At 35.4% G+C, this 19,139-nt stretch overlaps 1 protein-coding gene and 1 long non-coding RNA gene across 7 annotated transcripts in view; one reads left to right on the top strand and one right to left on the bottom strand.

Moving 5' to 3' along the window:
• Positions 1–14,332, bottom strand: part of LOC127967205 (NLR family CARD domain-containing protein 3-like) — a 102,658-nt gene extending 88,326 nt beyond the window's left edge. For 3 of the 6 annotated variants that reach the window (XR_008155797.1, XR_008155796.1, XM_052568308.1), the window contains exons 1-6: positions 14,185–14,332; positions 13,875–13,956; positions 10,323–10,436; positions 10,006–10,119; positions 7,374–7,484; positions 4,027–5,811 (exon numbers count right to left, since the gene is read on the bottom strand). Coding sequence is in view for 4 of the 6 variants with exons in the window: in XM_052568308.1 (XP_052424268.1) it covers positions 4,027–5,811; positions 7,374–7,484; positions 10,006–10,119; positions 10,323–10,436; positions 13,875–13,924 (2,174 nt within the window). In the remaining 2 variants the exon portion in view is untranslated. The remainder of the gene's footprint in view (positions 1–4,026; positions 5,812–7,373; positions 7,485–10,005; positions 10,120–10,322; positions 10,437–13,874; positions 13,957–14,184) is intronic. The other 3 variants (XM_052568310.1, XM_052568309.1, XM_052568311.1) reach the window with 3 other exon arrangements.
• Positions 7,684–19,139, top strand: LOC127968582 (uncharacterized). Its single transcript, XR_008156020.1, has 2 exons — positions 7,684–8,740; positions 18,325–19,139. It is a non-coding gene; the product is annotated as an uncharacterized LOC127968582 (long non-coding RNA).

The raw sequence follows: 19,139 nt of genomic DNA on the forward strand, positions 1-19,139 counted from the left end.
GATACTCGTTTATGTCACTTTATTCACCAGGAAGAACAGCTCGTAATTACGCAATTTCCAGTTTTGGTTTTCAGTTCGATGAAGCTTTTACATGTCCTCTCACTCGGATTACAAAAGGAATAAACTACCCCTTACAATCCGATTAAAATTTTAGTTAGATATGGCTAATTCAGTCAGATTGACCTGTTTACACGTGACTTTTTTATTGTGTTTGTGCTTCTAGTCCAATTACGATCGGATCAGTAGGGTCCATCTAAACGCAGCTAATGATTCAGATTACTGAATCTGGATTACAATTACTCTCAATGAAACGACATTACACAACATAGGCTACAGACACATAGAGATCAAATGGTGAAACAGTCATCATGGTGTGTTTTCCCATGATTTTAAGTGTTTTCATTTAAAGAGACAGAGAATGTCTCAAATTATGACTGTAACCATGGTTCCCTGAGAGGAGGAACAGGACACTGTGTCTTGGATTGATGTTATGGGGAAGTTTATCAGCGTTTCTGGTGTCTGAAGCATGTGTGCAAACAAAACAATTCTATTGGTAGACGACATTCTATGATGTCATTAACGGAGCACTATGGATATAAAAGAGCACCTGCAAAGTACATTATCAGCTTTTTTGTCTTCAGGAGCTGCTTGTTTGTATGCAAATGGAAGATAAATGCTGAATGCACTCATTACATTGCATTCAAAATAAGCCCTGTTCTTGCATTATTCTATCCAGCAGGATGAGATAATAATAATAATAATAACTAGAATTAAAAGTTAGTGAACTAACTTTGATGTTGGCTTGGCCATCTTGGCCATGCGGCAAAAGAGCCACAGTACTTGTGTGCCCAACATTCTTGAGTCGCCCCGCTGCAAAAAAATAAAAATAATAATACCATAAAAAAATACACCTGCAACAGTCTTTTTCATGGTCCCTTGCTGTTTTCTTTTTTTAATAAAAAGCCTAGGCTATGATAACAGCTACGACAGGGTTGTCTAGCAGAATGCGAAATAAGTCATGCAAAAAACATAATCTCCTAAATACCATTCAGTATAATCTTATTTTAATAGTACTGACAACATATTGTAGGTTATCACACATTCCTGAAAAATTAAAGAAGGGACACTATATATAGTATACTTTGGCGAGTCAAGAGCTAAACAAAAAGTCCTGTTTCATTACAAAATACTGTAACTTTTATAAACTTTATACTATCACCACAAAATTTTTAATAATATTTATTATAAAATAAATATTTCATAAAACTGAAACTTAAATATATTATTTCTATAGGCTATACAAAACAGAAAAGAAAAAATAAGTGGTTTGACCCAAGTCCTCAGCAGCCAATGACATTGACCTCTTCAAACTGATTTTTAACGTGTACTTTACGTGTATTTCACGTGTATTTCAACGTGAAATACACATTAAATACCCGCTGATTTTTCAAGTGTAAAGAACACGTATTTAACGCGTTAAACAATATTGGATATAATATCGGAGTAATATAGTATTTTAAGAAGCTATTAAAAAATATATATAAATGACTTTACCATGTTGTGCAGCGCCGATAAATAAATAATATTAAATACGTGTTGTCTACGCATGAAATACACGTATTTAACGTGTTGTTGACGCGTTAAAATTCACGTGTATTTGACCCTCTTGGCCTTCAATACACATTAAGCGTGAAAAAAGGACATCGCGTTGTTTTGATATGAATTACTTTATCACAGAATATTTGTTTGGGAGCACTTGTTTAGTTTAAACGTAGACATGTCAAGTTTTCTATAGATATATCTCTCATGTCTCTTCGTTGAGGATTCATGATTCATTTCTGACTGCTCTCTGCCCAGAAATAAATTATTAATGAGCCCTGACCCCTGTACTAATCAGATATGTTGGTTTAGCTTGTCAGTTTGAAGGAAATTTGTATTTTTAACCGATTTAAAAGTGAAACGAAACCCGAATCCTCCCCTAAATCTCATTGCAACTGTAGGGGCGCAATTTTTCTCAGACAATGTAAGTCTATGGGTAATGAATTTTTACATTTAAAAATGAATAAAAAAAAAACTTTAAGTCTGATCACTCTGAAAAGATATAGCAACAAGCACCCCTCTATCCCGCAGGTGTCTGCCGAGTTTGAGGCTTGTGGCTTTAAAGCCCTAGGAGGAGTAGCGTTTAGAATATTTTTCTCAGAAGAATAATAATAAAGAAAATAAAAATAAAAATAAGTTTAAATAGCATAACAGTATGTTGGCTTGTTGCCAAGCCAACATAATTACTGCTGAAATAACAAATGGTAGCTTCCGTCCTAGGCTTCTAGGTGTGAAGGCAAATATTATTATTAATTTTACTGCTCTGCTGAACACCTTGCGACTTTCAACAAGACATATGCAAAGAAAGACAGGCCTGTGAGTCCCTGCACAGCACTGAATCTGTCCAGACGCTGCTCACCAGTGTTTCTGGAGGATGTGTCCTCCCCTCTCTGAAGAGGTGTTAAAGGGGGTGAGCACAGACATTCATTCACTGATCAGAGCGAGAGTGTCGCGAAAAGTCACAAAAGAAGTGTGTTTTTGGTTGCCAGGACAAGAAAACCCAGCACAGATTACCAAAAAAAAACCAGCATTAAGGGACCAGTGGATGGAGTTTATTTTTACAGAGCATCAACGGAGTTGTGCAAGTGTTTTTGTTTGTTCCCTGCATTTCGAAGATGCTTGTTTTACAAACAAGGCCCAGTTTGACGACGGATTTGCGTATCGTTTATTTCTGAAGGATGATGCAATCCCAACGAAAAAGGGTCACAATCGTGTGTTGGAACCGCAGGCGGTGAATAAAACTGCTTAAAATATCTCTGCCTCCTTGTTAGTGCGTCCGCCTCCCATGCCGGAGACCCGGGTTCGAGCCCCGCTCGGAGCGAGTCGTTGCTGCTGCTGCTCTCGTTCAGTTTCAGCCTCGGGATCTGATTCTGGATCATAAATAAACGGCTGAATCTGACTGTTAGCCATGGTTTGTTTTGGATGATGGTTTTTTTTCCTCACGTTAATGTCACAGCTTCCAGAAGCTCTCAACGCAAAAGCCTACTGGCGCTCGTGATTCTTTAGCTCCGCCCACACGTCACGCCTCCAGCCGGTCGTGTTTTTCTGGGACAAATCGATACAGACTATCTTTCTCTTATGAATATAATAAAACTAAAGACTTTTTGGAGTTATGAAGGATGCAGTACTACTCTAAAAGTACTCAAGATTAACAGGATATCGAGTGAAAACAAGCATTTCACCCCCCCTTTAAGAAAATAGGATTGCAAGGGCTCTTTCTGTCCCTTGTTTTAGAGAATACACTAAGTAGTGCTCTCTAACACTAGCACTCTATTTTATTTCTATTCTGCCAACTTGTTTGCTTCTATTTATGATATATAAAAAACTTGAACCTCTAACAGTAACACTATTCTATTCTATCTATCTTCTATCTTCATTCTTTTTATTATATAAAAAATAATATGATTTGCTAAGTGTGCTGCTAATGTAATGTTGTTGCTCTTTTGTTGGTTTGATTGCTTCTATTGTCCTCATTTGTAAGTTGCTTTTGATAAAAGCGTCTGATAATTGACTAAATATAAATGTAAATGTTTTCTTAGGGTCTAAGAATAATTAGAATTATGTTCCCCAAATTTGAAAATTAAGCAAATTCAAATGTCAAAAATTCACATTTAATGCGGACAATAAAAAAACATATAAACATCGTTAGAAATCTGTTTGCTGTCAGTTTTGACCCCCCCCCCCCCCCCACATTCATTCCTTCATCTTCATCTTCCACACTGAGCTCTTCATCATTAGCTCTCACACAGAAGACACACACCTCCTCATCTGGTTTAGTTTGTGTCTCACACACATCTTCTGCTCACTGACAGTAATGTGATTCTCTGAGATTTTCCCCATTTTTGTTTCTTTGGTAAAAAAGCACATGCAATCATGCAAATGTGATCATGTTTTGAAAGTGCAGTGACTGTTTTCAGTGTTACTCACCGAACTGATCTGGATTCTTTAACCACAGGTAACAGATTCTGAAGAACTTCATCTACTGTGTGTTGTGCTCCAATAAACTGTTTCAGATCAAACACATCCATCTTCTGCTCTGATGTCAGCAACACATAAACCAGAGCTGACCACTGTGAAGAGGAGAGTTTGGTTTCTCTAATTTCTCCAGATTTCAGATAATCTTGGATCTCCTGCATCAGTGAATCATCACCCAGTTCATTCAGACAGTGAAACAGATTGATGGACTTCTCTGGAGAGCGATTCTCCCTGATCTTCTGTTTGATGAACTGAACTGTTTTCTCAATGTTGTAGGAGCAGCTTCCTGTCTGTGTCAGTAGTTTTCCTAAGAGTGTCTGATTGGACTCCACTGAGAGACCCAGAAGAAAACGCAGGAAAAGATCCAGATGTCCTTTCTTACTCTGTAAAGCTTCATCAACAGCTCTCTGATGCAGCTGAGATAGTGAATTAAATTTCTTCTGGTTAAAAAGTTTAGACAACAGACTTTGTTTAGGTTGGTCAAACACATTTCTGCCTCTGATTGTAAAGGAGAGGTGCACATATAGAGCTGCTAGATGTTCCTGAAGGCTCAGATGAACAAAGCAGAAGACTTTCCCCTGATACAAGCCCAACTCTTCTCTGAAGATCTGAGTGCACAATCCCGAGTACACTGATGCTTCTTTCACATTAATGCCACACTCTCTCAGGTCTTCATCATAGAAGATCAGGTTGCCTTTCACAAGCTGCTGAAAAGCCAGTTTCCCCAGTTTGAGGACCATGTCTTCATCTGTCACCTTCTTCTCATAGTCCTTCTGATGTTTGATGCTGGTCTGAAGGATCAGGAAGTGTGTGTACATCTGAGTGAGAGTCTTGGGAATCTCTCCACTCTCTGCTGTACTCAACATCTTCTCCAGAACAGCGGCTGAGATCCAGCAGAAGACTGGGATGTGGCACATGATGAAGAGACTCCTTGATGACTTCAGGTGTGAGATGATCCTGTCGGCCAGACTCTGATCACTGATTCTCTTCCTGAAGTATTCCTCCTTCTGTGGATCATTGAAGCCTCGTACCTCTGTCACTCGATGGACACACTCAGAGGGGACGAGATCAGCTGCTGCTGGTCTGGAGGTGATCCAGATGAGAGCAGAGGGAAGCAGATTCCCCACAATCAGGTTCATCAGCAGCACGTCCACTGAGGCTGATTCACTTACATCACACAGCCTCACATCGCTCTGAAAATCCAGAGACAGACGACACTCATCCAGACCATCAAAGATGAACAACACTTTATATTCTTCACTGGATATCTCCATTTCTTTAGTTTCAGGGAAAAACACATGAAGAAGATCTGAAAGACTGAGTGTTTTGTCCTTCATCAGGTTGATTTCTCTGAAAGGAAGTGGAAATATGAGCTGGACGTCCTGATTCTCTTTCCCTTCAGCCCAGTCCAGGATGAACTTCTGCACAGAGACTGTTTTTCCAATGCCAGCGACTCCTTTTGTCAGCACAGTTCTGATGGCTTTGTCTTGTCCAGGTAATGCTCTAAAGATGTCAGTGCATTTGATGGCTGTGTCCTCTGTTGGTGTTCTCCTGGATTGTGTCTCAATCTGTCTCACCTCGTGCTCATTACAGATCTTTCCTCTCTCACTCTCTGTGATGTAGAGCTCTGTGTAGATATCATTCAGCAGTGTTGGGTTTCTCTGCGTCGCTGTTCCCTCATACAGACACGCAAACTTCTTAATCAGAGTTGATCTAAACATGTTGAGGACTTCAGTGCTGTAAAATAAAATTCAACATCATTACATGAGTTAAAAAGCACAATGTCTTATGCCAGGGGCGTAGCCATCTTTTCAGAAGTGAGGAGGGCAGAAATTACACATACATACATATATGTATATGTATATAAACCATTACATTATAATAGAAAACATTACAATATAAAATTTCTGTAATCTATATAGCCTACCAGTCAACAGTTTTTGAACAGTAAGATTTTTAATGTTTTTAAAGAAGTCTCTTCTGTTCACCAAGCCTGAATTTATTTGATCCAGAGTACAGCAAAAGCAGTAATATTGTGAAATATTATTACTATTTAAACTGTTTGTTAATCTGTTAATCTGTTTGAATATATTTTAAAATGTAATTTATTCCTGTGATCCAAGCTGTATTTTCCGCATCATTCCTCCAGTCTTCAGTGTCTCATCCTTCAGAAATCATTATCATATGCTGATTTACTGATAATCAATATTTAAAACACATAAGTACATTTTTTTAGCATTATTTGATGAATAGAAGGATCCAAAGATCAGCATTTATGTGAAATAAAAAGCTTTCGCAACATTATACACTATATCATTCAAAAGCTTAGAGTCAGTATAATTTTTATTTTTTGGAAAAAAAAATATGGAAATTAATACTTTTATTTAGCAAAGATTTTTTTAATTGATCAAAAGTGATGATAAAGACATAATTTTACAAAAGTTTTCTATTTCATATAAATGCTGTTCTTCTGACCTTTCTATTCATCAAAGAAACCTGAAAAAAAAAACTACTCCGCTGTTTTCAACATTATCATAAGTGTTTTTTTTTTTTGTTTTTTTTTTGAGCAGCAAATCAGAATATCAGAATTATTTCTGGAGGATCCAGAATGGAGTAATGATGCAAATTCAGCTTTGAAATCTTAATAAATTACATTTTGAGATATATTCAAATAGAAATCAGTTATTGTTTTGCTGTACTTTGGTTCAAATAAATCCAGGCGTGTTGAACAGAAGAGACTTCTTTAAAAAACATTGACAAGCTTACTGTTCAAAAACTCTTGATTGGTAGTGTATAGGCAACTTAAATTTTTCTCTAATTTCAGGCTTTTAATTGGCTTAGAAATCTATAACTGCTTGACAAAAACAAATAACGATTTGTTTATATACTACAAACACTTTTTTTATCACATAAGGCAGAATAGTTTATATACTGTAATAGCACTGTATTGTTAATACTTTATTTATAAAAACAACTGTTTTCACACAGAATAGCTGGATGCTGTTGCCAATATTAGGAGTTTCCTGATATGACTTTCTGCACGAGAGCGCCCTCCGGCTTCGAGTATGAATGAAACACACACTTCATGAGTGTGTATAACACTCCTTGATGTTCATCTCGCTGGATTCTGAGTCTGAATAAGAGACTGTCCTGTCTCTTTGAGTTTAAATCTATATTTATTCACACCAGCTCTTGAAAACCTCTATGCTAACACACTTGACTAAAAAAGTGTGTAATCTACGCCCCTGTCTTATGCTGTTTCAATTGTTTAGATCTTATCTCTTACAGAAATATTATACCTGCGATCAGGCTGTGAATCTCCACTGTTAAACATTATTGGCTGAATCATAGACGCGTCACTCTTCATAGACACAGAGCTGGACTCTTCTGATCTCTTCTGATGAACTGAACTAAAACAGAGAAACATTAAAGCTCATTATTTAACACTAGAACCACCACAGTATACATTTTACCCATGGCTGTTTTTCAAATGTACATAACATATTTTCAATAAAACATTCAAGTCTCCCAGTCATTGAGTTTTACTAAAATGGTGTAAATTGCAGTCCGCATTTATCTAATCGTTTAGATAAAACCAGATAAAAAAAAAAAAAAAAACTTTTATACCTATAAACACCAGCGATCCAGAAAACATATTTAGATGTTTTAGTCTACTCATACATGTTCAAACTTTGGATTCATTAGCTTTTTTTTTGCCATTTCTATCGTTTATTGTTCACTGCTGTGTTGCTATTTATTCTAGTCTGCTTGTCTCCTGGAAAAAAACTATTATATTGTGTAACCCGGTTAAAAAAGCATGAGCTGATACGTGATGATTGTAGTAGGCCTAACATTTAATTAACAGAGTGTATAAATAGTGTGATTTAAAAGGTTGACATTCATTTAAAAAGTTGTTATAAAAAGGTTAAAAGCCGTTTAAAAATTATTTTGTTTATTGTTTCATGGTAAAAGATTATGTTATTCTGAAAACTGTCCAAACCAGCATTTATGTGGTTAAGACCGATGGGGCGGAGAGTCAGAGCTCGCGGGTTTGTTTAGAGCAAGGACAGCGAGAGGAAAGAGAAAAAAAGAGTGTGTGAGACGAACGGAGATTTTCTGATTTAATTTGTGAGTTAGTAGTGCACAAACCAGTGTGTAGATTGTGTCTTATGATTGTTTACACAACAACCGGTGAGAGTGACAAGCTGCATATTGCAAAACGGGAGGAATTTCTGCACGAAGTTCAGTGACTGTTTATTTTTGTGTTACTGCTAATATTAACGATCAGATAAATTTAAGTATAAGCTGGAGTCCGTTCATTACAAGTGAATGACATTTTCTAGCCAAAGTTTGACTAGCTCAGTTGAACTGTTTGAGGGGTTTATCTGCTGTTTTCGACCTGAAGACGGAAGGGACTCAGACTGATCTTGGATTTACAAGGATTTCTCTCGTGAGTTTTACCGAAACTGTGAGGAGAAAAGAGAAACAAATAGAGTTCGTGCTGAAAGGCTGATCGGATGTGGAGCCTGCTCATTTGATTGTTGGAGAAGGACTGGACAGAAACGTTATCATCAGGTATTTTTTCCTTTTGTTTGCTCATTGACGAGCGAAGCGGCCATTACTTTTGGGCCACAACGAACACAAGCCTCGCATCAGGCCTGCTACGGTATTTTGTTTTATAAGAATTTTGTTTGCCGGCTTTAGATTGATAAGGTGTGTGTGTGTGCCCACAAATTATGTTGGTTTTAGTGATTTTGAAGTTATTCATCGAAGTTTTCTGAATTAAGCCAATTGAAGATTAATAGGGTTTAAATTGTTGTCTGTACATTTATATATATATACAGTTTTGACAGTATTTTCTTTTTAAAGAAGAGAGACATTTTATGTTGAAGGTTTAAAAAATAACAATCATATTCTTATTTCATTTTCATATTTAATTGGAGATAATAATTTCTTTGAGTAAATAATTGAGATATATTTTTCTAAAATCTTGTGTTGTGTTACTTTATTACTGAAATAGGTAATCATTTTGTTCGAGTAGAGGCATATATAGACACAGGGGTAAAAATCTTTATTAAAACTATAACTTAAGAACTGTGAATTCATAAGTTAGTTATAAAAACATTTCTGGTGTGTACTGTAAAAGAGAGATCCAAGATAACATTTAAAACTGAATTAATCAGGGTTAAAACATGTGATAAATACTTTAAAAGAACCCAAAAGCCCTGCCCTTAATAATATCCAGTCTGAGGGGAGCGCTACAATTGTAACAGTTTTTTTTGGATTACCTAACTTATTTGTTGGTGTTGTTCTCAAATTATAAATGACATACCTAAACAAACTAATAATTAATTAGGTGAAGCTGTGCATGAATTTGTCATCGCATCACATCCTGTACAATGTTGTTTGTTGTTTATAGTCTATTTTAGTAATTTACATAACATGGGTTATCTTAATATATTGATTAAATACATTATGTATTATCATTTTTCACTACCCAAATATGTATTTACTTCCTTCTCATTTTCGTTGTCAGTGCAGGCTTGTTTAGCTTATATTGACCGTTATGAAAAGTGATTAGTGTAGCCTGCATCAAAAGCTTTGAACATAAAACAATAAATATAGCTGATGACTAGACATAATCATTTCATGACTCTAGACACTTCTTGGTGAAGACAGTGGCATAATACAGTGAAATATGTTGTTCTTTAACCATATCAAAACAGTAATCATGCAAATCTTGAAAATCTACCCAGTTGCAGTTTTAGGTTAAAATGACCCCCGGCGGTTAAAGTGTTAAATGACTGTATGCAACAAATCAACTATACATTTATCGTTATCAAATTTTATATTAAAACTCAATTTAACTGTGATAATATATGACAATATTAAAAGTCATGTTATAATCATATTTTCACACAAATGTTATACCTGAGAACAGGTTGTGAATCTCCACTCTTAAAGTTTACTGGTTCAGGCATAGACGTGTCACTCTTCACAGACACACAGCTGAACTCTGCTTCTGATCTCTTCTGATTAACTGATCTAAAACAGAGAAACACTGAGGTTCATTATTAAAATCACTGTATGCAACATATCAACTATACATTTATTACCAACATTTACTTTAAAGAGCACTTTATAGTCATTTCATGTACTGTTTATACAAAAAATGTAAACTCAACTGTGATAATATATGACAATATTAAAAGTCATGTTATAATCATATTTTCACACAAATGTTATACCTGAGAACAGGTTGTGTATCTCCACTGTTAAAGTTTACTGGTTCAGGCATAGACGTGTCACTCTTCACAGACACACAGCTGAACTCTGCTTCTGATCTGTTCTGATGAACTGAGCTAAAACAGAACAGATTTAACCCTTTATTATGAGAATCATCGGTAATAACAATAACTTTCATGGATATATCATTATATAACACTCAACAGAAGTTTAGTTAATATACGTATATATTCACAAAGCTAGAAAGAAGAGATAGTGTACTTATGTGCTCATTAAAAATGACCTAATGATTAACAGATCATTATTTAATATAAATTAAAATGTTTACAAATGTCATGCTCAAATGGTTAGAACTTCAAATGATTTTGACAGATGATTTACAATGATTTAAAGCTACATTAATAAATCGTTAAGACATTGTTGTTAATGTACTTCAGTTCTAAACAAATGTCAGCTCACATATTAACTTATGCTCTTTTTTAAATTTACAAATGTTCTGGAAAACATGAGCTTAATCAGTAATTTAAAGCTCTTTACTATTCACTGAACTATTTACGTTAACACATTCATTAACTCACAATCACATCCTGTAAAGTTAATATATTTGGTCTTCATTTGTTGTGTAGACGTCTGCTGTTTTCACATGTTTTTGCAGTACCCAATCTAAATTGGAAACTATTCATCATCTGTACATGTTTATTAATCTTTTAGTATCTTTATGGGTATTGGACTTCGTAACAATGTTTGTGTAAAGGGTTGTGAGTTATGTAAATGTTATTTGAAGACATAAAACAAATTATAATTTGGCTGCAACCATGTATTTGTTTCAAAACTTAGATTAGTATATCGTTAAACAGGGTATTCACTGAATCAAACATCAGCAAAAGAAAACTTTTTTTTCCAATATTTTTCAATACTTATTTATCAAAACTATGTAATATGACTGTACACTTTTGACCTCTTAACCAAAACCTAAACCTACCCAAACAACCAAACTTGTTCCTAACCTTCATCCGTATCACCTCTCAATAACAGCAGAAGTGTTGTACATTAACACAAGCTTTTAATCATTCTGTAACATCTGTTAAAATCATTTATTGATTTTCAAGATGTGGATGAACCTATGAATTAAGTTTAATGACATTTGTAAGCATTGTAATTTACATGAATTATCTGTTGATCATTAGTTAACAAGTGTAGTAAACACTAACAAGCACATTATTTCATATTTCTAGCTATGTGAATATATATATTAACTAATGATCTGTTAAGCATTATATAATGTTTGTTAATGATTTCTTAATTAAAGTATTATAAGGTGTTCATGTCGAATCATCATAATATAAAATCTTCATAAAGTATTAGCCTACTTGGTAACACTTTAGAATAATGGTCCATTAGTTAATGATCTAAGCAAGAACAATCCTTCTACAGCATTTATTAATCTTAGTTGATGTTAATTTCAACATAATGCATAATTCAAATTAGGGATGTCAACGATTAATCGATGATCGATTAATTGTCGATAAGAGATGCAATCGATTAAGGCTGTCGATGGTCGGTTAACCGATTCAATGTTGGGCTGCGTGCGGCTCATGCGCACTCAACACGTGCGAGCGGCTGTGAGTGACGGTGACGATATATAAAAGCATCATCATTCATTCACAATGTACAAATTAAGCTTTTAATGTGATTTAAACTTTAAAGTACATTAAAATAGAAACAACATAAAAGTTCTTCAACATTAAATGCAATAGAAATGTAGTTACTAATCATTTCATCAGATGACTGTTTTATATCGTGCGCTTTGCAGGGCTGCGGGACACAGTGACAGGACAGGTAGTCTATTCATTCCTACAACTTGTTAATTCATTCCTACGAATTATTAATGTGGCAATTGTCCATGTTTCATTAATTTTGTTCCCTAAATAACCCATGATTTAAGTGAAATAAGGGAACAAATTAATAAATCGAACGAATTCTTAATTCATGAAATCTTTAATTTCCCTTCCCATGTTTACCACAGTAAGAGATGCGAAAACAGTTATTAAAAGCGAAGGATAATAAAATAAACCTGGGAAATTAGAGGGTTAGACTATGAAGATTTAGGAAAAGAAACAATGCCTAAATATACTGAATTTGTGGAAATTCGTGACCAACCGGCAAACCAGAACAAAGCTGCGTAAATGAAGACTATGGGGTCCAAAAGCATGGTCGCGATCTAACATTTTCCAGTTAACCTATTATTCCTCTAATAAACAAAGCTTTTATACCACACTTGTCATAATCAGATCTTATCATTTCTAAATAAATAATTGCTGGATTCAAAACAGCGATTAATAGGCGCTGTGACCGACACATTCCTGGAGCATTCAGTTTAAATAGACCGTAGTATACCGGTCCACTCTGCTGTTATGCCAAGGACGTTTTTGCTCAAATGAAGAGGATCATCTTTTCCGTCTATATGCGAATGCGTGTTAAGTACAAGCCTAGTTTACATTATAAATAATAGTTTAACATTCAAATACATTGCGAATATGGAAACATTTCGATTTGTGCCGAATGAGACATGAGCAATAACCTCCAAATAAATCTAGCCAAAGCCGCGCTCGCTCATCCTCGTCTGCACGCATGCACTGTCACGATCTAATGCGCTGTATGCCGGATTTTTAAAAATCTGACATTTTCTAGGACAGAATCCAGCAGGATCAAATTAATGTGAGCAACTGTGTTTTGGTGCAGCAGCGCCGATGTAGTTCACTTAATGTGCAGCGCAGTCACACGCGCTCCACATTTCGGATAATTTTATACAATAATGTCAGTTGAAAACATTGCAATTGTGCTTTAAAATACAACAACGAGCACCACAAAACCATTTCAAGAGGCGCGTTCAGCGTTCTCTGTGCGGGATTGGAAACTGTCAACAAAGTAAAATGACCTCAAAAGTATGGCGCGCTCTCTTCATTTTATCAAATGATCATAATCGCATCTATTCATTTTATAATCCTGCTACTAGCATTTTATTCAGACTAAAACCTCTTTAATTCAAGTGAGAAAGCGTTTTGTGTGTGTGTGTGTGGCTTTTGCACATCCTGTCATACCGCTGACTGCATGCCTGCAATAGACGCATTTTGCAATGTTATGGTTAACGATTAATCGATTAATTGATCGTTAATTTAAACGACGATCGATCATGGAAATAATCGAAATTTGACATCCCTAATTCAAATCAAAAGTTGTGCTTGTTAATATTAGTTAATGCAGTGTGAATTAGCATGAACTAACAACGAATAACTGTATTTTCATTAAACAAAGATGAATAAATCCAGTAATAAATAATAAATGTATTGATCATTGTTTGTTCATGTTAATTAATGAATTAACTAATATGAACTAATGGACCATTATTCTAAAGTGTTACCGACTACTTATTAAAAGCAGGCTTGGGGGCTTTATGGTGTTATTGTTTTCAATAAAGATTAGACTTTATTTATGTATCATGTAAACATCCATCTCTTTTCATAATAATTTATTTAATGTGTTTCTCAAAGTACCTGTGTGCTGGAAACAGATCTTCATCTCCAGATGTTTGTGTTTCATCCATGATGGATCTGAACAGTTTGATCTGCACAGACTCTAAATGGAGAGACAAACTATCACACAAACTAATCAAAGCTAATCAAACAGCCTTCATCCGCCTTATTTTGGACGTAAGCTGAATGATAGTTAGAGAAATATACTATTAACTGCTTTCAATCAAATACAAAAGCTTAGACATATATTTAGCACAAGTGCTAAATGCTAGGGTTTTGAAGAATCCAATTCAGCAGGAAAAACATATGAAAAAAAATAAACAAATCATACCTGATTCAAAATCCCATCAGATAACTAAACACAAACTCCTGCTTTAGTATTTATTAGCGATTCTTTAAAGATTTATAGATATTATGTATTGTAGATCATCGATTCTGTCTGTTTAAAATGTCCACCTCAACTCTGTTCATTTAATTTCACTTTCACTTTTGAGGAGAACAGCACGTGACGAGGTTGCCAGATCCCAGGAAAATGTTCCTCGAAACAGCACTCTTTTAATCACAGACATGACCAGATGATGTGTGAGTTATGACATATTTTAAGAGATTTGCTCGTTGCATACACTCTTGAAATTTTCCACCCATTTCAGCTTCAATTAATGAAGTTCAAAGGCTGCATTTTTTTAAAATATTGTCAAGTGTTGGATTGCTCTGTTAGTTGACATGACTGTACAGTATTAGTTGTTTCAACTAAAGCCTGGAATACATTACACAACTTTCCCCGATTTACAGTCTGAAGAAGTTGACGCTAGTTGCTGAAAGTTAGAGTCAGTCTGCAGATCTGAGTTGACAGAATTCATAGAAAATCATGTAGCGTATGATGCTCAATGACTCTGACATTGTTTTAAACTAATTAATGATTTAATGACTCATTCATAAAGACAGACAGTGCTTTATTTTTGAATGAATCATTTCAACGAGTCAATCATTCAGACAGTGACTTGCTGACATTTACTGGATATATTTTCAATTGAAAAGTATTGCATTTTTTCCAATATTTCTTATCTCTATGTTCAAATGTTATCTGTAAAACATGAATCTTATCATTTAACACTGAGATATGAAACTTTTATAAATACATTTTCATTTTAGTTTCAGAGGTGAAGAATTATTATTATTATTATTATTATTAAAATTATTTCATTATGTACCGAGTGCAGCAGACAAGTGGAAATGTAACTGCTACAGCAAAGCTCCGGCTTCTTACAAATATCTCATTCTTAAAGAAACACATCACACCACACAGAGACCAGTTTAAGAATTACATTTTTTTTTTCTCCATACCAAAAAGTTTTGTTGTATAGACAAGGAGTTTTTTTTGATTGTAATACATGATTGTGAACATAACATATTGTAAAAAAAAAAAAACTTAGACTTACACTCTTTCCGGTACAATTAAAATTATAAATGAGGACTGACAATTTCAGATCCTGAATTAAATGATTAACTCTAACTGAAGTTCTATTTTATATATAAATACATATTTAGTGACGCGTGTCCCAAGCACTCATCACCATCACCCTGGAAATGGAGCAGAAACACCCGTGAAACACGCTGCCCAATGAGTTCTGCCAGCAGACCCCAGCACTCAGGCCACCCAGTTACTGCCGAATATGACTGCCCACAATGATGCGGAAGGTTACCTAGAGATGTTTGAGGCCATCATGACTCGAGAGGGCTGGCCTCGGTAGGAATAGGCTCGTGTGCTGGCATCGCTGCTGACGAGGGAGGCCCGTGTGGGGCTCTCATCTATATGCAAGTGTTCCACGACTGGGAGTATAAGGCCCGCTTACCAGCACGGGCCCAAACGGCTGAACTCTCCCGCCTGGCACAAAACTGGCTTCTCGTTGGGGAACCCACCGCTGCTCAGGTGGCCGAGCGCATGGTGATCGACCATCTGGTTCGGGCCCTTTCCCGCCCTCTTCTGACGCTACAACAATTACAAACTCTACGAGCACTCAAATTGATTTAGCTTTTACAAACAGGCCAGAAAGGATTTTGAAATCATATAATATACTTACTGGATTGTCTGATCAAAATCTCATAATGGTCACCAGAAAATTAAATAAAAGGCGTTTTAAACCTTTGCCAGACACAGAATCCTTTAGGATACCAAAGCAGGAACAAAAAAACTTAATAGATTCAATTGATGATGTAAATTGAGATGAATTACTCTCTGACGTAAACTTGGACAAGGATTGTTTTCTATTTTCTAATAAAATACAGCAAATCATTAATCAATTTACACAGAAAATTAGATTACGAGCTAAAAAAAAGATGTCCTTCCATGGTTAAATGAATCTGTTCTGAAATTGATGAAAGAACGAGATCATTCCTTGAAGCTGGCTGTAAAATCAGGATGTAATAGGCATCAATTTATCTCTTTAAGAAATAGAGTAGTGAGAGAATTAAGGAGATCGAAAGCTGACTTTTTCATTACTGCTTTGAATAGTGCATGTGGAAATTTTAAAATAACCTGGCATTATATAAAAAAAACTGACAGGTGAGTCCTACAAAAATAAGACAAAACAAATGCAAGTTGAATTAAATAGAGACATTTTAACAGAATCCAAGGTATAAGCTGATGCCTTTAACATCTATTTTATTGAATCGGTAGCAGAAATCTCTAAGAACTTTATAATAAAACAAAAAAAGAACACCTAGTGTCTGCAACAGTCTTTCTTCATAGCAAACATCACTGAGACTAAAGTCATTGGTATAATTAAAACATCAAAACCATCTAAGGCCAGGGATAAATTTGGAATGGACACGAACATGCTTTAAGTGTTAGTTCACCCAAAAATCTAAATTATGACATTAATAACTCAAGATTCAGGATCTGCTCTGGCTACTCCAATTGCTTCTATTATTAATCTGTCTATTTCCAGTGGTCACTTTCCAAACGCCTAGAAATCTGCTATTGTTGTTATGTCAGTTTTTAAGTCTGGTCTATCTACCTCCATGAATAACTACTGACCAATAAGCATTCTTCCAGCCATTTCTAAAATTGCTGAAAAATGGATGGCTGAGCAGATTGTCCAGTATTTAAACAGTAGCTCCCCCTCTTTTCACACCATGCAGTTTGGTTTTAGATCCAAACACTCCACTGAAACGGCTACGTGCCTTTTCATCGAGAAAATTCAGTTGTCTCTTGACAAGGGGGGAGTAGTAGGGGCGGTATTCTTAGATCTCAAGAAAGCCTTTGATACAGTGATACAGTTAAATTTTCTCGTGACACTGTTAGTTGGTTTGAATCCTATCTGCATGATTGTACACAATCTGTACTAATTAACAACTGCAATTGTGTGTCGCTTAGACTAACCACCGGGGTTCCTCAGGGCTCAATATTAGGGCCCTTCTTATTTAGCCTTTATATCAATGACTTTCCTAATGTTTGCTCTGAAGTAGAATGTTTAATGTATGCAGATGACACCAGCAATGACTCGTGTTACATCCTGGTTGCAGGAGAACTGCCTGCAGCTAAATATTTAAAAAACTAGGTATGTTCTTCAGTAAAACCAATAGAGCTTCATTTAATCCTGACTTAATAGTTGCTGGAGAAAAATTACGAATCGTAAATCAATACAAATATATTGGCTTAGTAATAGATTCACATCTCTCCTTTAAAGCCCATATTGAAAAATATGTAAAATAATCAAGTTCTTGATGAATCTTGCAAGATGAATCTTGCAAATTTCCGCTCGATGTTTTTTTACATTCCATGATTTTCAGCCATCTCAACTACTGCTTTACAAGTTGGTCTCAAGCAAGTCAGAGCGCAAAAATACCTTTGGAAACATTATACAAACAAGCCATTAAAATAATGGACAAAAAAATAAAACAAGGCACTATCATCACTGTGCAATTTAAAGAAAACACACAGCCTTTTAAACTGCAACAGTATTCATAAGTTTTTAAATCAGAATCTCATAAACAAAGGTACACATGATTTGGCACCAGCTCCTCTGGCTGAGTTCATCAGCCAAAGAAACAGCTCTGAGCGCGTTACTTGAGGCTCTGCCAGAGGGGACTGTGTCATCCCTCTGTGCAGGAGTGTTTTCAGTCACTCGTCCTGGTCAGTGAGGGATGCTACTGAATGGAATTATATACCTGAGGAGGTTAGACAGCTCATCACTTACAAGGTCTCTACAAAAAAAATTAAAATTTGGCTCATTAACAATAATGTCTGCCAACATTAAAAGCCGAGCCCATTGAGCTGTATTATATATTTGATATACTTTAGCTATTTTGAAAATGTATTTTTTGTGTGTCTTATTATTGTAACATGTACAGTGTACTTTGAGTTATTTTACAGTGTAATTTATATTGTAGTTATATTGTAGTCAATTTGCCATAGACTTGCACATGTATTTTCTTGTTCGTATTTAATGCTTTTTTTAATCTTGGCCAGGGGACTGCAGATGAAAAATATCCACTGGTGAGACACGTCTCCAGAAGACTCCACGCTATTGCCTCTGATAAACCAGTCTTACAGAAAGCAGTGTGTGACCGGCCAGCCCCAGCACGGGAGATCGACACGGGCACCCAGCACATAAGGACACAGAGGAAAGACGGGCAGATAACGGAGCACCAGTACACGTCACCACACACCATGGCACTTCAAACCTATTCCAAACATATTTTTATTCAGACATATAGTAATAGATACTTATAGTGTTAATAAATGGTTTATTAACATGTATTTCTACTGTAATTCAGGGTTTATTCAGGTTGTTATAAAACATATGTAGTTGTTAGTTAACTATTTTTGTGAGCTCATCTAAAGTGAGGACTATTTATGCCTTGTAAAGCTTTTACAAATGAGATTTAAAGGCTGTTAATATTTCAATGTTCTGTATCACTGTGTTGTGTTTGTTTCTGTTTTTTGTTTAGAAGATAACTGAGCCGAGTTACTTACTCTAATGTTATTTTGACACGTGACATTCTTTGTTCCCGAGGAACATATAAAAAGTTATTTTGTAGAATGTCTCATCTCCACACATTGAAAGTCAATGGGGTCAATATTCACACTTAACTCTTTGATTAGTTGATCGTTTTCATCTTGTGATATGCAAGAACCAATGAGGTAAAGTTGTTGATGCATCAACATATCTGGGTTGGATTCTGAAAACAGAAACATTCAGAATGCAATAGAAAATGAGTTTGAAACAACATGACAGTCAACAAATAAAAGCATTTTATTAAATGCACTATTCATTATGTCTA

The sequence above is a fragment of the Carassius gibelio genome, chromosome A4 (assembly GCF_023724105.1).
Source record: "Carassius gibelio isolate Cgi1373 ecotype wild population from Czech Republic chromosome A4, carGib1.2-hapl.c, whole genome shotgun sequence".
NCBI classification, from domain to species: domain Eukaryota; kingdom Metazoa; phylum Chordata; class Actinopteri; order Cypriniformes; family Cyprinidae; genus Carassius; species Carassius gibelio.